The 20596-nt window shown below is 41.8% G+C and overlaps 1 protein-coding gene across 1 annotated transcript in view; it reads left to right on the forward strand.

The window, feature by feature from the left end:
- Positions 1–20596, forward strand: part of LOC117142742 — a 57090-nt gene that overhangs the window by 32495 nt on the left and 3999 nt on the right. The window contains exons 4-6 of the mRNA XM_033306913.1: positions 13346–13594; positions 13654–13871; positions 14146–14603. Of these exons, the coding sequence (XP_033162804.1) occupies positions 13346–13594; positions 13654–13871; positions 14146–14603 (925 nt within the window). The remainder of the gene's footprint in view (positions 1–13345; positions 13595–13653; positions 13872–14145; positions 14604–20596) is intronic.

Genomic DNA, 20596 nt, shown 5'->3' on the forward strand with positions numbered 1-20596 from the left:
GGAAATTGTTTCCATTTTTTGTTGCTGTATTCCTTTCATTGTTTGCCAAAGTCTGGCAGCTCGGTCACTCAATACCAATTGAAAAGTGCTGCAAAAAAGTGCAAAAATAATGTCTCAATCATATTTATATCGATTTATTCACATCCTGGTCAACAATTTAGGCAGGTAACAGTTAGGAAAGTTTGGTTTTTAAAAGCAATATGACAATATGTTTAAAACTTAGTAATCGCTAAATAGCAAATGAAAAATGATATCTGAGAGATCTTGAAATGCGGGAGTGGCAAAAAGCACGACAGCACTCACGTGTATCTGTATCTAAGCGCCAACGAAGGCAGCGATCAGATACGATCCATTGTTGCCACCGCTCACACACTCGAAAACCATGAACTGGAAAACCTTGAAAAACTCAACTGCAATTTAGTTTCAATGCAATGCTACTTTTTTTTTCTTATTTCTTATTCATTTTTTCCCCCTGCTCGCCAATTTTTACCATCTGATTTTCTTGCTGCGCTCGATTTGTTTCAGCGCGATTTCCTAATGAATTCGATTTGCGTGGAAAACCTGACAATCCTAGGCCCTAATGGCCCCACTGAATTTCATTAGCCATCCAATCAACGCAATCTGTTTATGCGTGGCTCTTCAGTTCGTTTTGGTCCGCGCGTGTGTTCTTTGGACTTTTATTTTCCTTATTATTTTTCATTTTTCATTTCGCATTTTCTTTTTTCTTCTTTTTTTGTTGTTGTATTATGCTCCTTTGGCACTGTGCACTCAGTTGTAATTGTGTTAGAGCTGAGGCCTATGCCACTGCCACTGCCACGCATGCCGCAAATGCATTATTATTATAATTTCCAGCTCATTCCTCATTGTATACTTTTTTCTGGTTCTTTGACACTGGCTTGGGGTTGTGTTATTGTTTTATAGAGAATTCGATTTGGTTAAGTGCGCTTCCAGGTTTCCATAATTACTCTAGCAGCAGCAGCAGTGGCAGCAGCAAAAGCAGCAGTGGCAGCAGCCCCCTGCTCATTTCTATTTCTATTTCGTTATTTTTAAACTAAATTATTATTAACCAAGTAGGCTGGGCTGGCTTTGAGCGGCTTTCGCGCTTGACAATTGGTTACAAGTGGGTGCATTGTGCTGAAAGCTTTTATTAATTAGTCCTAATTTGCCTTTGACTATACTAGCGGAATATTGCTGCTTTTTTTGTTTGCTAGCTCACTACCAATGCTGGCAATCAATTAGACAACGCAACTGGCAGCCAGTCAAGGCTAAAAGCCCGATTCAGGCGGCCTACCAAAATGTCAGGCTTGGTGGACAAGCCCCAAATCGGCAGCAACAGCAATAAAAAAAACAACAACCATGTGGGTGTTGCTTTGGCGGCTCCAAATTTGGCTAGGCAAAATTTACAAAACAAATTGCATTCATAAATAAAATCAAATTCAAAGGCAACAAACAAAATTTGAATAAACTAAACAAATTATGTTGAGCTACGCCGAAGTTGGAGGCAATTTATAAATCGTTATAAATCAAATCATCACAGGACAGTTTCATTTTCTCCTGGTGCGCTTCGTCACTACGTGGAATTCGTTCTACGCTGATTAGTTAGTGACGTTTTCCGGAATTCTTATAGAATAGAGATATTTATTTGACATTCCTAATAAAGCCAGATCTGAAATCAAAGCTAAAGTCCCAAATTGGCCGACAAAGCTTTGCTTAGTTTTCAACCCAATAGAATGCACATTTTTGTCTAAGCCGTTTGTTCAGTTTCTCTGGCAAAGTGCAACACAATTAACACCCCGCCGAAATGCATACACAAAAAAAAATGGCAAAAACAACGCGGATTTTTTAACAGTAAAATTTGTTTGTTTAGCGATTCGGTCGGGCATAGAGAGAATCTACTGTTGGACGAAACATATTCGATAGTGCAGCGTTAATGAAAATGAGCAACAAAGCCAAGCGGTTGCACTCACACAGCCAATGTCAGAAACTTAGAACCAAAACCACATGCAAAATAGATAGAAAAAAAAAATGCAAGAAAAAATTCAAACGAGTTTTTTTTTGTGGAATTTTTTTGTTTTTTTTTCAGCATGTACGAAAATGCGCAAAATACACTAAATAAGTGGAAACGTCAATAAGCAGCGAAGGAGAATAAATGAGCACACCAAACGAAACCAAATTCACATGGCAAAGTCGACTGAGATAGATAGGTAGACATGTGGATATAAGTAGGAGCTAGGGAAAATAGAAAAGTAGAAGGCAGAAGCTTAGTGAAAAGCTGACGAAATAGGCGCATGTGGTGTAATCAAATATGCGAAAAAAAAATATGTATAGGAAAATTATGTAGATGCAAATGATATGGAAACGCGCAGATGAATGGGGGAGAGAGAAATGTGAGGAAAATGAGGAAAAATGCGGGCGGAAAGGGAGAAGGAACGGAGAAAACGATTCTATCTGAGCAAAAGTGCAAAGAAAACGAGCAAAAATTAATTTTTGTAATGCAATCAGCAAGTTTAATTATGCATAATTGGGAGAACGAAAAGAGGCGGCAGAAGAAACCATAAAATTTTAACAACCAAAGTTTGCTCGAGTGGCGAAACTATGATCGCGGATCTTATGAATCATAAACAAATAAAAACTTTACCAACACTGAATTATTAAAAAATAGATAACCATACATATACCAAATCGGTTTGCAAATGATCTAGCCTAGATAAAAAGTTTATTTAATGGTTTTCCTTTAGAAAGAACTAGCCTTAAATTTCATAATGTTTTTTGCACACCATTGTGTTTCCATATTTAAAGGCTTGTGAGCCATAAAAAAATATGTGAAAGTATCAGGAAGCAAGCTTGTGCTTTTATTAGATGATTTTTATGGCCTTTCCGAAACGTGAAATCCAAATGATCTGAATCCATACTGTTTGGTTTTCGGTCTGCCGTAAAATCTCAAGATCGCTCTCAACTAGAAATCGTGGCACTTTTTTATGACAAACAAAATGCATTTCGAATCGAGAACTAGCCGCGGCTCAACACACCCAATTGACTTTTGAGGCACAGCCATATCGTAATGGTATATATATATCTATATATATATATGTATATGTCCGTGTTAATACAAATCTGTGCAGTTGCAACAGTAATTTCATATTTCACACGCCGCTCTTTGCTGCCACATTCGTTAATTCCATTCCCCTTGATATGCAATTTTATTCCATTTTTTATTGCTCGACTAAGTTCAAGATCAGCGGAATGTAGAATTAAAAAATGGTAGCTGCTTGGATATCAGACGGATTTGTAAGTTTTTATTATATCTGTGTAAACTGGCAGTCAGTTAAGTGTGAGAGCTTCTAATTTAATTTCTATTATTTTTTTAAGAATTTATGGAGTTCCAGAAACTTATAAAAAATATGTTTAAAATAACACACTTCCGCAAACACAATTACGATCGCGCAAGGCTTGACTCATCATTAGCCCAGTGAATGAGTTATAAAATTGGCAACAAAAAGCCAACCAGTTAAACGTAGTTTTCCGCAAATCAATTAGACATAAATTAATTGCCATTAATTAATAAGCAGCAGTTGTAATGGCTAAAACTCAACCGCTGGCGACTCAAGGGATTGCAATTTGAATAAAAGCCGTCGCAGAGCGGCAAATTCATTTGTAATTGCCAATTGTGAGTCGCTGCAAAACCGAAAAGTAAATAAATTAAATATTTAGCTAGAAATTTATAAGGCGAATGCGACACGTTGCCAAGCCCCAATCCGATCCACACCCACAATCCCCGCCTGCTGTGGGGAAAGGGGATCCCATCTGGTGCGGTCTACGTATGCGGAATTAAGCGTTCAAATTGTAACCAAATATGGCGCAGCAAGTTCAATTCTAATTTATTTCGGCGAACACAGAACGCGCTCTCTAGTTTTTCTAGCTCGCTTTTTGCGTTCTGGATCAATTGATTCAAGGTTTTCCATTGCTGCTTTTGATTTAAGCTGTCTCACTCTCTCTCTCTGTCTAGTTTTATATATAAATATATATATTGCCGATCGCATATGTAAGCTGTACAAATGTGTGTGTGTGAAGGCAAATCGTGCGCTTTCATTGGAAGTGACAACAAATGCATTCTTAAGTGATTGAAATTTAACACGACACACAACAAACGAAAATTGAAAACGAATGACGGGCCACATAAAGTTGACTTTGATTGAACATTAGAGAAAACTATACAAACATATCTGGACTTTGCAGATTTTCAGATGTAAAGGTATCTGGAAAATTGTATTATAATATAAAATATTTTTTTTTAAATACATTCTTAAATATACATAAAAACTCCTCTGCTTCGTCAGCTGCCACTTTATTGCCATTCATTCCGACTCGTTCAGTTGATGGTCTTCAAATGCGATTTATTCGAGCTGCCTAAATATAGAGACATCAATCGGCGAATCTCTGTTTCCTGTCCAACTCGTTTTCCCTGAAGCCTTTTGGCTGCACTGCCCGCCACAAATCACTGGCAATCACAGGCGGCAGCCAGCGGCTTTTGGCCATGGCCAACAAGCCCGAAAAAAATGGCATTTTCGCGCAAAAAAATGCGCAGCTTACACACGACTCCCTGTGTCCTGCATCCTGTATCCTGCCGCCTGCATCGTGCATCCTTTGGCCCGCCCACACCCATGCGATGTGAGGTGTTGCTGTTGAGGCCGCGGAGAAAAAAATGCGAAAAGAATTGACAGAAGCCCCGTTTGACTATGGAATTTTCGGTTCTTTGTTTCGTCCTCTTTTTACGCGGGCAATGCAATCAAGTGGATGAGTTGGGGGGCAGTTGGTGTTGCTTGGTGGCTGTTGTGTCGGTTTGCTGTGTTTGCTCTGGGCAGGGTGCAACTGGTGCAACACCCATGAATGTGCCGGAGCACACAGGCCTAAAAGGATTAAGGCGATCTGTGTGCAATCCGCGCAATTATCCTTTCAGCTCCCTCCACCGACTCCGCAATTAGTTGCGTCACTCAACACTTCCCTCGCGCTCCGTTTTTTCGCTGCTTTTTTTTGGCTCTTCTCCTTTTTTCGGGTTGACTTTTAGCTACATATGGTGAAGTGGCAAGGAGCATCCTGCCACGTCCTGCCACTTCACATACTCGTTATCGTTTTCGCTGTTTTTCTGTGTGCCCGCTTTGTTCCACGCTGCGTATACGTAACGCCATCATTTCGCTTGCCATTCATTGTGGGGAGTAACGAAAATCTGCAGCACTGCACTTTTTCGGTGGCCATTCCCGAAGTGAAGGACACTTAAGTGGCCCCCCCAAATTGGTTTCACACTCGCCCATCAAGTGGAGAGCATACCCTTTGGCGTTTTGCCATTTTGATGCCGCCCGGCTGCTGCGGAAATTGTCTATTTAGAGCCTCGACTTCGGTTAGCACCAGCTACTCGACTTCAACTTGGCTGTCAAAAACAAAGTTCCTGTTAACAACTGGCTAACTGACGGCGGCCAGTGAAGATGAGTTGAGTCTGTTCTCGACCAAGATGGGAGCTACGGCTGCTGCTCATTCATGGCCACTGGTGTTGGCAACACAACTGTTGAGTGCCACAACACCTTGCGCAGCACTGAGAAAAATTACGGGACACTAATTCGACTCTAATTATACGAACTTAGTTAGAAAGTATAGATTTATAGTTGCAAATTGACTTAGCTTCTCTTTTTGTTAACAAATATATATATATATATTTTAGGGCTTGAAGGGTTCATCTCTACTCTATTTTCTTCGAGTGAGCATTTAGGCGAGCGCTTTCCTTCTTTCACTTGGTTTCCATAGTTTGGCTGCCACTTGTTGGCGTTTGTTGTTGCTGAAGAGCATTTAAATTGAAATGCCAATGCCGCTGTTTCTGTTGTCGTTGTTGTTTTTTCAACTGCTGCTGCTGCTGTGTGTTCTATGTCATCATTTGCTCTTTTTCATGGCTGTCTGGATGTCTGGATGTCCGCCAGTCTAACTAAGCCGAAAACCCATTCATTGCAAATTCAACTAAAACCATGAATAAAATGTGCCACCCACTCTGGGCCACGTTTTATTGCACATCGTTGTGTAGTTAACAATTGTGGCTCCTCGCCTCTCTCTTTCTCGCGCATCCATTTGCTGGCTCTTTCTAGCCAAATTGAATTTCCGAATTCAATGAATGAATGAGCGCCTGAATTGGTTTAGTTTTAGTTGTTTAGCCGGTTTGTTTTCCATGGCTGTGACTGTGTGCTTATGTGTGCGTTGCATACTTTTTGGCTGCCGCCTGTTGCACGCCACCAGCCTGCTCCACTTACTGTAAACGGATATATATCCGTAGCTTTCCGCACACAATATCCTCACATATATCCGCTTGCATTTGTTTGTTTGTGCCCCATTTGTATTATGCCATCAGTTTAATGGTTCGGTCCACGGCCGTCGCCTGTTGCTGCGATGTTGCATGCAGCACTTGCAGCGCATCTATTCTCTTTGCCACTGTTGCTGCCGTTTTGGTTGATGCTGCTGCTGCTGCTGCCACGGGCAGCTGGAACTTTAATGTCCTCTATCCGCGCCCTTGCCACTCTCATATTACTTGCTGCCTTTTTTATTTAGGTTCCCCTTCTTTTTTTAATATTTGTATGGCAATTTCCTTTTTTTTGTTGTGCCCTCGGCAATTGTCTAGGTTGTTCTTGTTGCTGCTGCTGTTGTGCTGCAGTTACTTGTGCGGAAATTGCATTTCTCGGCATTTTACATTTCAATAAATTTTGCCTGATGCCTCTGCCTTTGGGTTTTTATGTCGCTATTTGGCCCGAACTTTATTTATATTAAAAACATTTTTTCGTGGCCTTCTTCTTAGCTTAGAATAGTTATTGTACTGCATTATCTGAGGATTTTATGGGGTCATAACTTTTTTGGTCTGATTTAAATAAAAGCATGGCCAATCATCAAAACTATAAAATTTGAAATTGATTAACAAATGCAATTTGTCAGAAGTCAGCGGTAAAGGGCTTTATAAAGATTTCTACGATGATTTGAACACACAAAAATACCAGCTAATATTATATATAATATTCTCTTCTTTATAATTTATAAATAATTTATAAATTTATAATAAATTTATTAAACAATAAACTCCCGCACCAAGGCGAGAAGATTTCGGAAAATGAAAAAGGTTTCAAGCATATTAATTAAAAGATAAGAAGCATAATCAATTTAAAAGCATTATGGATTATTTGAAAATAATGTATAGTCTGGGGATAGTTTTAATTATTACTATATTTTTTAATTCTTTATTTATTGCTAGATTTTTTTGCTTTAAAAATAAAATGTATTCAATTATGAATCGGTACAAGCTTTAACAAAGGCAAAGCAATTGATTGATACATAATCGATAATTCTTTTTATGCGGAAACTTCAATGACTTCCCACACTTTCGGTTAATAATCTATTGATTGAGAACCGTACTCAAACGAATGGATATGAGAACAGCAATCAAACCGAAACAATTATACCCTCCATTTTGCACCCATGACCTCTTGAAATAACCCTTCAATCGGCAATTCGACACCTGCAATTAGCAATTTGCAATGTTGCAGCACTTAGCACATCAATTATGGCAACTTTTCTTTTCGGCCAGCCCAATTTCCTTCTGGGCCTTCTTGGCCAATTGCAGTCGAATAGCAGCAAACTGCAGCCTAAACAAACATGCAATCAAATGCAATCGAAACGAACAAAATTTCGTGTTTCCCGAGTTTTCCGAGTTTTTAGGTTTCATTCTTTTTTCTCGTCCCGTTTTTTTGTGTTTGCCTGTTGGCCGAAAAATGTTGCGGCCAATCAAATTGCATGCAGGCCGAAAAGTGCATACGAAAGCGCATTAGAGCGAGACAACGCTAGCACGAACATGTGGGGGCGTTTGCGGGTGGGGGGTTAATGTGCTGGTCGGTTGGGGTAAAGGGGTGTGCGGGTGTGGATGCACCCACGCCGAAAAAGCCATACAACAACAAGATGAGCCGAATCGAGACGAGCCAAGCCGAATGAGGCAATCGAATTTTTTTTGCTTCTGCCTCTCTAATTTTCGCCCATTTTGCCCCACAACGAAGCTGAAAAACCGACGACAGCGACTAAATTTCTATGCCAAAGTGACACACAAAAAGCCTAAAGTACACACAGATGCACACACGCACACACACACACCACCGTGTGCATATGTGTATTGATGTTGTCAGTATGTAAATTGCCATATGCGACAAGTTTGCCGAGTTTCTTTTCATTTTTTGGGGTAGGTTGCGTTTTTAGTTTGTGCAAGGGTTGCTAATGGCTCAAATGGATGGGATGGGTGGGTGTGGCGAGGTGGGCGGAAGGGGAATGAAGGGGATGGAAGGGGAGGTCCTGTCAACGCTGCCTGCTTAGAATTGTCCTACTCATCTAAAACCCTGTATTCGTGTGTGTGTGTGCTGCGTATGTCCTTGCATTTAGTGCAATTCATTTACATTTCAGCGCTGCCACTGCCCCTTTCTTAACCCCTTTTTAGCCATACAAGTTGGCCACAATTTTTGGCCCAAGGCACGCAGGACGTCGCATGTCCTTTCCAACGGAGAGCCTCAAAAAACGGAACCTAAAAATATGCACCTGAAAAAAACAATTCAATACTTATTTATATACTAAATTGATAACACTTTTGAAAATGTTTAGGAACCATTCAATTATAAAACCATAAATATAAAATTGAAATAAAATATTTTATAAATATCAACAAAGATGAACTTATTTTCTCAGTGCCAGTCACGCTTGTTCCCCTTATTTTTCCACGCATTGCCGCTGCCACTTTTTTGTGATTTAGCCAAACTCATTTCTTAGCTGCACTTTTGGCTTTTCCCTTTTGTCCTTGCCGCTCCGCTTCAACCAATTTGTTGTTGCGGCAGGACATGTGACGCCGGCCGGCTGGCAAGCTGGCAAGCTGGCTTTTCTTTTCCTCCCCCGCCTTTCGGACAAGGAAAACCAGTTGGTCCCACCCCCGAACATGGATGGGAGTACGTTGACATTAGACATTACTCAAAATGTTATGCAAAATACGATGGCGTGTCGCGGTAGCAGAAAATAACCACAATATGTATGTTGAATTTCTAATTAAAGAATTTTGGTGCCTTTCTGGTTAAAAATTTTTGGGTGTGCCTAAAAAGCATGGAAGTCATACCTCCGAAAGTTTGAATGCAATGGAGCTTTAACCCCAGTTTACATTTTATTATATCAATGGATGTGGATGTTATTTTCATTGAAATGCGATACTAGCCAATGAATTTATGTTAAGAGCATATTTGCATTGATTTTTAATTACAATTTCATTCCAGTTACAAACACCTGGCACATTTCAATTTAAACGTATGTTAAGTAAACTTCAAGAGTTCGTAAATTCCGATGGATAATAATTTATGCAAGCATAAAACAAATGAGGTCATAAATAAAAGGATTTTTAGTAGCTACTTTGTTCGCAACTCCAAGCGACTTTAACTAAATATAATTATAGACTTTGTAATAGAAGTAATAACTCCAAGGATTTTATTTTATAGGCCAATCAAACTTTATCCACGTGCGGTTAGAATCTAATTATCTGTGAACTGCGCCATGTGCCCAACACCTTTGTGCGGCTCAACTAATGCAGAATTTATGGGGCGAAAATTGCACTGCGTATACGTAATATTACGTATGCGCCCCCAAGGCTGGCGGTAACTTTTGACATTTGATTACGGCACGCATTACGCCAAAAAGCTGAAAACTGAAACGAGGCGAACTGCGGGAAAATGTCAAATTGCCGTTGTTTTCTGTCTTGTGTGCAATGTTCTTGGCAGGGGTAATGCAGCACATGGCTCGAAAAAGACTACATATAAATCTATGGATACATATTTATATACATCTTTTAATGCAAATGACAACTCCAACAATGAGACATTACATTATGTACTGTCATTACTGTAATTTGCTTATGTAAACGACTTGACAGCCCCCCGGTGGCCAACCGAAAATAAAATTTAAGGATGAGAATTGAATAAAACTCAATGAGCCAGCCCGTCGAGGCTGAAATGAAAAAAAAAAACATTTTTTTAATGACTTCTGGCCGAGCATACCTATGGATGCCTGTACATAAGTACCATGTGTACATAAGGGCTTATCTACTTGCAGGCCTCCCCATACATACATACATGTACATGGGCCATATAATGTGGTACATTAATCGATAATTGCATTTTTTCGTTTCTTTTTTTTTCGTCGCTGTTGTTGCAGTTGCAGTTGTTGCTGTTGCCGTTTTGCCCATTTCTTTTGCCACTTTTCATGCGTTGTCTCTCTCATGGCGCATGCCATTTGCATTTCGTTAAGCGTATGTGTGTGTAAATGAGTTTCCGTGTTTAATTGCTTCAATTTTTTCGGCTAGTGTGGGTTTAAGGTACCAAACGACAACAGGGCCACAAAAAAAAAATGCCACACAAAATGCAAATAAATCATACGCCCCGCTGCGGCGGGTCACAATTAGTTTAGCAATTTGGCTTTAATAGCTAACTTTGATTAAACGCACTTTCGTTTTTGTTTGTCAGTCGATTGTTGTAGCTTTTAGGCCACCGCAACGCAGCGACGACCCTAGAGCAAACAAACAGACAGACAGGACGACAGCCCGACTGACAGGATGGGCAGGCGAAAGGTGAACTGCAGCTCCAAGCCCGATCCGCCGATCCCCCACCTACCCATCCACCTGGCCACCTAGCGTGTCACGTTGCGTTGCCTTGAATGGCAAACTCTCTCGCACACACACTGTCTAAACACCTATTCAAACACACTCACACACATGCACTCAGTCATAGGTCAGACCACCCATCCATCGACAGCGTCTAAACCAACGACACAAACCCACTTTTCTTCAATTTTTATGTACAGTGATCGCTGGCATAACGCAGACTCTTGGGGCTAAGCTATTAAAGAAGATGAAAAGAGGTTATATCATCATTTTTTATTATTTTATACAATCTTACACTTTCATAAAAGTATGCAGTTCCTCCGAACCACAATTTAAAGGTATCCAATTTTCAGATATCCTTCCTTAAGAACTATATATAGATAGTTTAGAGGCTTAGGGCATCTGTATTCTCGAGGTGTCACTGTAAGTTCGCGCCTAGCGAATTCTAGAATTCTATTTAGCATACATTCGGGCGCCGTTTGCTTGGCATAATGTGAACGCGGGCAGACAGCAATGATGGCGCTAGCACCACCAGAACCCAGAACTCAGCAGAAGCCCCTGCCCATAACCAGAAGCACTAGCAAATGCAGAAGCGTAGCCAGAAACTGAAACATAACCCGAACCCAAACCTAAAACAGCATTGAAATCCCGCCTTGCGGCCGTCGACGTCGTCATCTTCATACGCAATGTGTGTCGCCCCGACCACATGCACAAAACAAACGCACACTCGTGCAGCCAGAGACAAAACACGCCAGACACTGACTGTGTGCGTGAGTGCATTGCGTGCGTGCACCGAATGTCCGTATGTGTGTGCATCTGGCAGAGCCTTTAGAAGAAGAAGAAGTGGCACCAGCTGAGAAACCCCCTGGCATTTTGCCTGTGCGTAGACTTTCCTTCGCTAAAAAACACACGCACCCTGCGTCCGCAGCTGGCCGACTGCAATTTGTAGCTCGGTTTGTAATGAATGGGAATTACAGAAATTGAACGAGGTGGGAGTGGATAAGCCACAACTAATTGGTGCAAATCTATTGATTGGTGGGACGTGGTTTTGTGCCGAAGGTATCGGAATTAGATGGGAAAACCAAAAGGTTTTATAAATAATGTTATTAATCTTTAAATTTATCTGATAAATCAGAATTAAAACCTATTTTTTAATCAATCTTAAATCCATTAAGGTCTAGTTTGCCTGCAGAGCATTTGGTTATCGTGCAGATCCCTTTTCGTGCACTCTGCATTTTTTAACGACAAAATGCAGGCGTGTGTCTGTGGACTGGTTGCATTTTAAAGTTTGAGTTTTGTACGTCCCGTGCGTGCATTCACCTCGTTTTTTCGCCTTTTTTCGGTGCGTGCGGCAGGTGGAAAGTCGAGGAAAAGCGGGAAAAGACGGGAGTGGCAGCGGTGGCGGTGGCGCAACGTTGACGTCGCAACCCCCGAAGCGCTAAAACAACGACGACGATGGCGACGACGACCCTGTTTATTTGAGCGCTTTAAAAACTGCAGTTGCCGCTGCAGCTGGAAAGGAAAGCAATGCAATTTTTACACTGCGAAAAGTTTGAACATGCCGCTCCACTTTTGCGCCGGAATGAGCAGCAGCAGCAGCGGCAGCAGCAGTTGGGGATGTTTCCTCAATCCCCATGCCCAATCCAATCCTGCTGCTCCACTTCAGCCCCAAGTTGCCATTCCCCAAACGCACGCACCGAACACACGCACTTGTGCGCAACCAGGACGATGGGGACAGCGACAAGGACATGGGGGTGCTAGAATTTCTGCACGCACCTTCTTTCCAACTTCCTGGGTTGCTGGGAATGCTAGCCTACGCTATTTAACTACACTTTTTTGGCACTAAAAATGCAACAAAATGCCGGTGATAGCCCACCTGTCCAATGTCTAACATTCATATGTACATTTAATATTTTGGTTTGTATAAATAATTTTTCTTCGGCCGGCCCTCCTTTAATTCGCATTTCGTGTGAGTTGACGCGTAGCCTTTTGCCATATGCGCAAAAGTTTTGCTTTTGAGCCACGCATGCCTGCCCCTTCAAGTGGCGGGGTTAGGCTCCAAAACCACATATTCTCGCACTCCCGTGGCCAAATGCATTTTGCATTAAATTGCATAACTTTTGTGCGGCAATTAGAGTTCTCTGGCTGGCCAAGACGGTTGGAAAGTCCGGGAAATGCAGCCACAATGCAAACATACAAATCTATCAATTTTCCACTCGCACACATTTCGTATTCAATAATTACGCATACGCAGCGTGTGCCCCCTTTAAGTATAGTGCAACCGTCACAATTTTCCATTTCTTTTTCGTTTTAGAATTTTTTTTTTCTTGCATGCATTTTTCTCCTATACTTAGTGGCATTGCATTTCAATTAAGTAATTTCTGTCTGCTAAAATTCCCAGGAGCGATGAAGAAATAGGGTTTGGGTCAACTGAAGAAGAAAAAAAGTGGTTTATTAATTGCCACCACTAGGCAAATTATAGTTTATTAAGCCATGCAACTGGCGTAGCATTCTTGAACTGCCCAGAAACTTTTTTTTGAATAATTAATGTAGTGGAGTTTAGCCTTTACTTTACCTTTATTTCTTTACTATATCTTAAAATTTTGTGATCAGTGATCTATATTAACATTTATATCTTCTCCATTTTAGCCCTAGAACGCGTTGCTGAAGAATGTATGGGTCGCAGGCAATGGAAACATTATCAAGACAAACTGACGTGCAGCCACTTGAATATCGAGGAGCAACAGCCCATAGCAATAGCCGGTTCCGAGGACGAGCCATCGCAATACAACCACAGCAGCAAGGAGATCAGCCAGAGCAATCCCAACCACTGTAAGACAGAGAACCACCGTCTGGAGCAGCACCACAACGGCAGCCAGCTACTGGAAGAAGATTCTGGTGCGTAAGAGACCAATCCAATTCTTCGAAGATTACTAAATTCTGATTTCTATCCGCAGAGAACAACCAAACATCACACGATTCATCACGTACACCAACACCGGGAGCCACCAGTACACCATCACCACCGCCAGAACCCATCGATTGGAGACCGTCGGCCAAGTGCAACTTCTGTGTTAACGGTCGCCTGCTAACGGTTAACGCCCAGGGCAAGTTGGTGGCCGAGTCAGCAGCAACTGCCACTAGTAGTAGCACTAGTAATAGCCACATTCATCAGGTGGGTCAACTATCAACTCAAATCCCTCAAGCATGTAGCACAATGAAAAAATGCAATGGAAAATCAATCAAAATATAATAATTCATTTAAATAATGCAGTTATTGCGATGCTCAATATTTTTTTTAGATTTTTTTTAACACTTCTGACCTTAATAAAATAATATTGATTTAAGAAAATCAAGCCACTAGAGTAACATTTTTAGAAGATAATTTTGGCTAATATTTTCTCCAAGTGCAAGTGAACTTTTATTAACCCTCAACTTTGTCCACGCAGCACGACAGTGACAGCAACTCGAGCGCATCACTGCCCCACCACATCAGCGGCAGCAGCAACAACAATAGCAGTGGCAACAGGGCACGCCACATTGCTGCTGCAAGTGCAAGAGCAACACCAGCAGCGGCCACACCCGCCAACTCCCTCGAACTCTACAAGCTGCTGACCCAGCGGGCAGCCAAAATGACATCGATGGACTCGATGGCCGCCCAGCTGGCGCAATTCTCACTGCTGGCCGACTTCAATCTGATCAACTCGCTGGCCAGCCAACAGCACCAGCAGCAGCAGCAACAGCAACAGATCGCTAGTGCGGTAACGCCAACTACCTCAGAAGTATCTGCAGCCGCAATCAGTCCCGCACTCAAAGATACACCCAGTCCCAGTGCGGATGCACCGCTCGATCTTAGCAGCAAACCATCGCCGAACTCATCGATTAGCGGCGATGTGAAGTCCGTCAGGTGAGTGCCGAATTGGGGTTACCCCTTCCGTTTTGGAAGGGGCGGGCGGGGGAGTGGCAGCACATAAATACCTATGTATAAGCATGTATTCAATATAAATCTGGCAATCTGCGCAAACGCCAAAAAAAAATTAAAAAACCCCCAGAACAGTACATACAAAAAAAGGAATTTCATGTAATACCCAAAAGAGAAAAAATGTGGAAATTATGCAATTTGTTGGGCGGTAATCGAATGCGCAATACTCTTTTTCACAGACTAATTTTTGGATATGTGTATCATATGTATAATTTCAAAGTTAATTTCAATTATTTGTTGGGAAGGAGCATTTTTCAAAGCATAAATATTCTTTTGCAAAGCAAAATGAATCAAAAAAATGAAATTACCTCAAAATTATCGTAGAGTATAGTGTTCACCGAAAAAAACCGGAAAAAACACCGAATCGTGTGCCAGACAATACATGAGATAATTGCACTTTGGGCGCTGCCCTGCCGCCTCTGACACTGCACTTACTGTAGCATACTTAACGGGGCAGCCCCACTCACACACCCGCACATCACACACACACACAGGCGCAAATGGTGATGCTGTGGCAGCTGAAGCTTTATTGTTGTGAGCCTATGTACAAACAATTGTGCAATTATACCACTGCCCATGCGTGTGTGTGAGTGAGTGAGTGTGGTTTATGAAACGATGCCGAAAATTACACATACGCCCCGTTGCAGCCACGCTTAATTACCAGCGTAAGGCAGGTGGGCTGCATAAATTTGCATGAAATCTCCAAAAAATAAAAAATAAAAAGAGAAAGAAGAATGCTGGATTTATGTATTCCGTTTTGTGAGGCTGCATCTTAACTCCTTCAGCGGCTCCGCAATCTTTTTTTCAATTCGCTTTTTGGTTTTTTTCTTTTTTTTTTTTGCTACCTGCCATATTTTTAATTACTCTAAAATGTTGAGCAGCACCTTTTATTATTACTTTGGGCTTAGGTGTATAGGTGTAGGTGTGCACTTCAGACGACAGAGCGTGTGCATAATTTCGCAGCACTTCCCAGCAATTTTTGTCATTACTTTTTTCGGTGGCATTTTTCGTTGTTTGCGGTTCTGGTTATGGTTTTGGCCCGGCTTGGGCTGCTTCGGTTCATTCTCCTCGCTGCTCCTGCTGATGCACCGGCGACTGTGGCAACGATGGCGGCTGCCACTTGAGCCGCAAAGCACGAGTCCTCGTCTATTGTCTAAAGCATGGCCAAGTGTTTGTTAGCAGCCGCCATCGTCGCCATGCACCATCTCGTACACCTATTTTAATTGTCACACAAAAAAAAAAAATGAAAAAAAAAAGAAAACACACAAAAACCCTAAGAAGGATGTGTCAAAAAATGTACAAAAAACCATGAATACACAAGGGGGTTAGAGGATGTGTAAAACAGGAGCGATAGGAACACGGCAAGACAGATGTACCAAGGAAAGGAAACGAAGAAAAGTTGGGAAACCCCAAGCGAAAAGCTTTCGATTCGTAAGAGATTTTTCCAACAAGTTATCATCAATTTTATGTTTATTTTTGTATAATTAATGTGATATAAAAAGTCATATATTTGGTAGGCTCTTCAGTGATTTGAGGACTTTATTGATTCTGCTTAATTTGCTATGTAGTAGAGGCCATTAGAAAGCGATCGAACAAAGTGTTCAGTTCATCAATGGGGGCCAAGCAGATGACCGAGACCCAAGTCATCCCCACCATCCCAGAAAGCATCCACTCCGCCCCCAACCAACCGCCCACTCAGACCATCAAACCACTTGAAGCACAAAAGCCACTGACGCTGCAATTTTTGGAGTTTTTCCTTTTTTCGTCAAGCGTTTATTATTACAGATTTTTTTCCGGCTGCTCCTGGCGAGGATGATGAGACGGCGTCGCTCCTCGAAGCAGCAGAAGCTGCAGCCGAGGCAGCGACGTCGACGTCGCCCAGCGCAGCAGACAAAAATGAGTGCATCATATCGATCGCTTTTTTTTTGCAAGCTGCGTTTTACTTTCTCTATGTGTGTGTGTGTGTGTGTTCAATGTGTGTGTGTCAGCACTGCAAAGATACATAGTCGAGAAAATAATTACTCAATTAAGCAGGTTACGTTCATGAAATATCTATCAAATTCAAATAATTCTAAAGTATCTCAATCTAGTCAAAATAAATGAACATTGTAGATTTAAGATCAAAATCATTTCATTTTACAAAAAAACAAATATTTAAACAGGCAATAAAATATTGACATGGTTAAATGTCTAGTAACGAACACAAGGAAACTAAACATTTAAACAAACATTTTCTCGAATATTTCTCTCTGTGTATGAGTGCCAGTGTTTTTCGTACTTTTGGTCTTTCTTCTTTGCTACTTTTTTCTATGCACTTTCGGCGGTTTATAGATGGGTCGCAGGAGGGGAGAGTGGGCGGTTAGCGGGGATTGTCGCTGGGTATATATTCATTATTTTTCGTTTACGAAAAATTCTCCCCACGCACACACCGAAACACCGAAAAAAAAGTACCCGAGAGAGATTGCGAACGTAATAACTGGCAAAGAGTGACGACGACGACGACGCCGGCAGCGCAGTCGGCTGCATTTGGCCCCAAAAAATGCACACAGCAATAAAAAGTGCAAAAAAAACGAGCGAAATATATAAGGTACAACAAGAACAACAGCAACAAAAGGTTAATGCGTGCACTGGCCATTGCGATTGTTATTGTTGCAGGGCAGCAATTCTTTAACGCTTTCATGGATCTCCCTCGGTTTCATTATTTTATTTTCCCTGCTCTTTTCCATCGCCACTCTCATTTACCCATTTTTTGCCATATTTTTGTCATTTCAATAAGTGTTGGATGGTGCGGAAAATGGGGAATACCCGATCGGTTTACACCCATTAAATATAAACGCCTTTGACCTTACAAGTCTAAAGATCATGTCATACAAATGTAATAATAGTGAAATGATAGCACACAGATTTTGTTTCTAATACAGAAACTTAAGTAGAACACAGATACATAACTTAATAATTGTAGTAGATGCAGGGTATTCTGAATCGCTATCATTTTCTTAACAAGTATGCACATTCCAATTTAATCAGTTGATTAATAGTTACGTATTTGTTTTGGCTAAACAGGGTATTACAAGGTCCTTTAAGCCCCTTTTTTAACCCGCCTGATTGCCGTCATATGCGTGAGTGAGCGGGATAGAAGCAAAAACGAAGTAAGTGCATACAAAAATGCAGCTGCAGCGACGTCGACGTCGACATCAGCGTCGGAAAAAAATGAGTGCATATCTTCCGAAAAAATGCAACTGCAATGAATGTGTGTGTTTGTGTGCGTGTGTATGGGGCTCGGCTCTTGTATGGGTTGATGTATGCACACGTGTTGGGGAGGGGGTGGGTGGTGTAGGCTTGGAAGGAGGGGGTGGTGGGTTCGCTGCGCACGCATCAAGTGTAGGCGCTGTGGGGCGGACTGCATTGGCAACAAAAACAAACATGCAATTGCATTCATACCCACACACACACACTCATGCACTTAATGCATTTTTAACAAAATTGCATTCGACGTTGTCAACACACACACACATACACTCGTTTCGTGCACAAAAAAATGCCAGCTTGGAACGGGGGACAGTTGACGGCATTGTACGCCCGTCGGAGCCAGCGGCAGCGGCTTCCTGCTTCCCCGCCCCTACCACCGCCCCCGTCTCTCTCTTCCCCCACCGCCCACTAACCATTAACCCCACATTCCATTGCCCCAGCGAAATGCTACCCCGCCCCCCCTTTTCACCTACGTCCCTGGCACATTTTTCGCGGCCACCAAACACGCAACCAAATCGAGAGACTAAAAAACATTAAAAACGGCTGAAAAATGCCAAAAATTCAATCTGCAATATACTATTGCATTATGGCAAAATAACATATGGCTAAATATAGAATTTAAATTCTTACGATAAAGCCTTAAGATAATGCAATCCCAACATAAATTCGCTAAATGTAGTGCAGGCTTTAAAAAAAAGTGTTGCACAGTTTTTGGCGCAATCCCCTTTCAGAAAACCATGCAATTCCTTAATGATCTTCATCACAAAAATTAAGTGTTTTTTTTATTAAAGTATAAATACATACATTTTTTATATAATTGTTAAGCTTAATGGAATAGGAACCTACAAATAAATTCAAAAAATAATATAATGTCAAGTAGAAGAACTTTGTTATAGCTCAGATATAACTGAATATAAATTGCACATTTCAGTTGACATAATTTATATTTGAAACCGACACCTGCCTTTTATTTTCCGCCTTAATTTCAACTGACAATGAGCTTGACCAGTGCCTTGGAATCACGCCGCAATTAACGTGTTTTCACAATTACCTAGCCAAATATAATGGTTGTTAAAGCCGGACAAAAAAGGACTCTCTTTGCCGAATAAACCGAAAGTTATAGCCAACATTTGCGGGGGTTGTGTTAAGTGGGCGGTTGCTTTTTATGTTAACTTATGTACGTATGGCCGAAAACCAACAAAAGGTGTGGGATGAACCGACAAAAATGCAATATGCACATAACAACAACGGCGAAAAAAATCGCATTTCAGTTGCGTCAAAATTGCAGCAACAACAAATGCGAAAAAAAAGAGCGCCACACACGCACACACACCGGTGAAATTTAAAAAAAAGAAATCAACCCTTTTGCTGGCGCTGCCACAAATTAAAACAAAATGTCAGAAAAATTGCAACGCCAACGGAAAAGAGGCAACAAAAAAGTGCATGGCAAATGGGGTTTGGGGATCCCCGCTTTTTTGCTGCATTTTTTTCGGGTGCAAATGAATGCTCTCCACATGCGTGTGCAGAGCACAAGGCAAGAACAACAAAGGCGGCAACAAATGCAAGCATGTTGTACAACAAATGCAGCTGCAACAGCAGCAGCAGCAACGTCGACGTCCGACGCTGACTGCGACTGCGACGTCGACTGCAGCAGCGACGGCTGTTGCATTGGCAAATTGCAATTGAAGTGCAGCCAAAAGGTAAACGACACCAACGAAAAAATCCAAACGACATTGAAATGACATTTTTCATTTATTTTTCGCGCGCGCCATCCTTTTTGCGTTTTTGTGGGGGAATCCCCACGCCCAAGGCTTCCAACCCACCTGTCCCTTTTTTTTGGTTGTGCGCAATTATGCAAATTTTTTTCGCCTTTCCTCTTCTCTTTTACTTTTTTTTTTGGTAAATTATTTTGTATATGCAAAATGAGCAAAAATGCGAAAAACTGTCGCCATTAATGATGATGCCACCGCCCACAGCCCAATCCACTTACGGTCAGCCGTCCCCTTTTAACCCGCCCCTGACCCGCCCACTTTCCACCATCCCCCCGCCATTCCCCGCCATCTCCTTACCAAAAAAATAAAAAACCATCAGCTATCATACAGTTTAACATTCACTGCCACCTGCTGCCGCTTTTCTTGTTCTTCTCTAGCCTGCATTTTTCTTCTTCTCTGGATCTGTTTTTTTTTTTTTTTTGTGTGTTGTCTGCACAATTTTCAGACATTTTCCAGACGCGCAAGGACTCCGAAACAAATGGGCGTAGGGCCGAGAGGGGGGTTGGCTTGGCGTTGGAAAAAAGTGAAAAAAGTTGCTATGACTTTGCCATCAACTTTTGCCAGGGCCGCCTCCTGTTGTGCCACACAGCCCTCAGCGAAGGGCGCCAAAGAAGCTGTGCGTTCCACCACCGCCCATACCGCCCTCATTGTGGCCCCTCCTCCCCCTGCCACGCCCCCTGCCCTGCCGGTGCAATGTCCCCAGCCGCCCACGAAAAAAAAAAAGAGGGAAGGCAAGAAAGGGTCTCGAGCTCGTCTCGTTTCTGGTTGCGCATAAAGAAAAGAAATATTTCGTGCAGCTTCGCCACTCGCAAAAAATTACAGCTTGCCAAGGGATTTTAGAAGAGCCAAAATATACACTTGCCTTTTTCAAAATATTTTTTTAATTTATCAATTTTA

Source organism: Drosophila mauritiana, chromosome 3R, assembly GCF_004382145.1.
Source record: "Drosophila mauritiana strain mau12 chromosome 3R, ASM438214v1, whole genome shotgun sequence".
In the NCBI taxonomy this organism is placed as follows: domain Eukaryota; kingdom Metazoa; phylum Arthropoda; class Insecta; order Diptera; family Drosophilidae; genus Drosophila; species Drosophila mauritiana.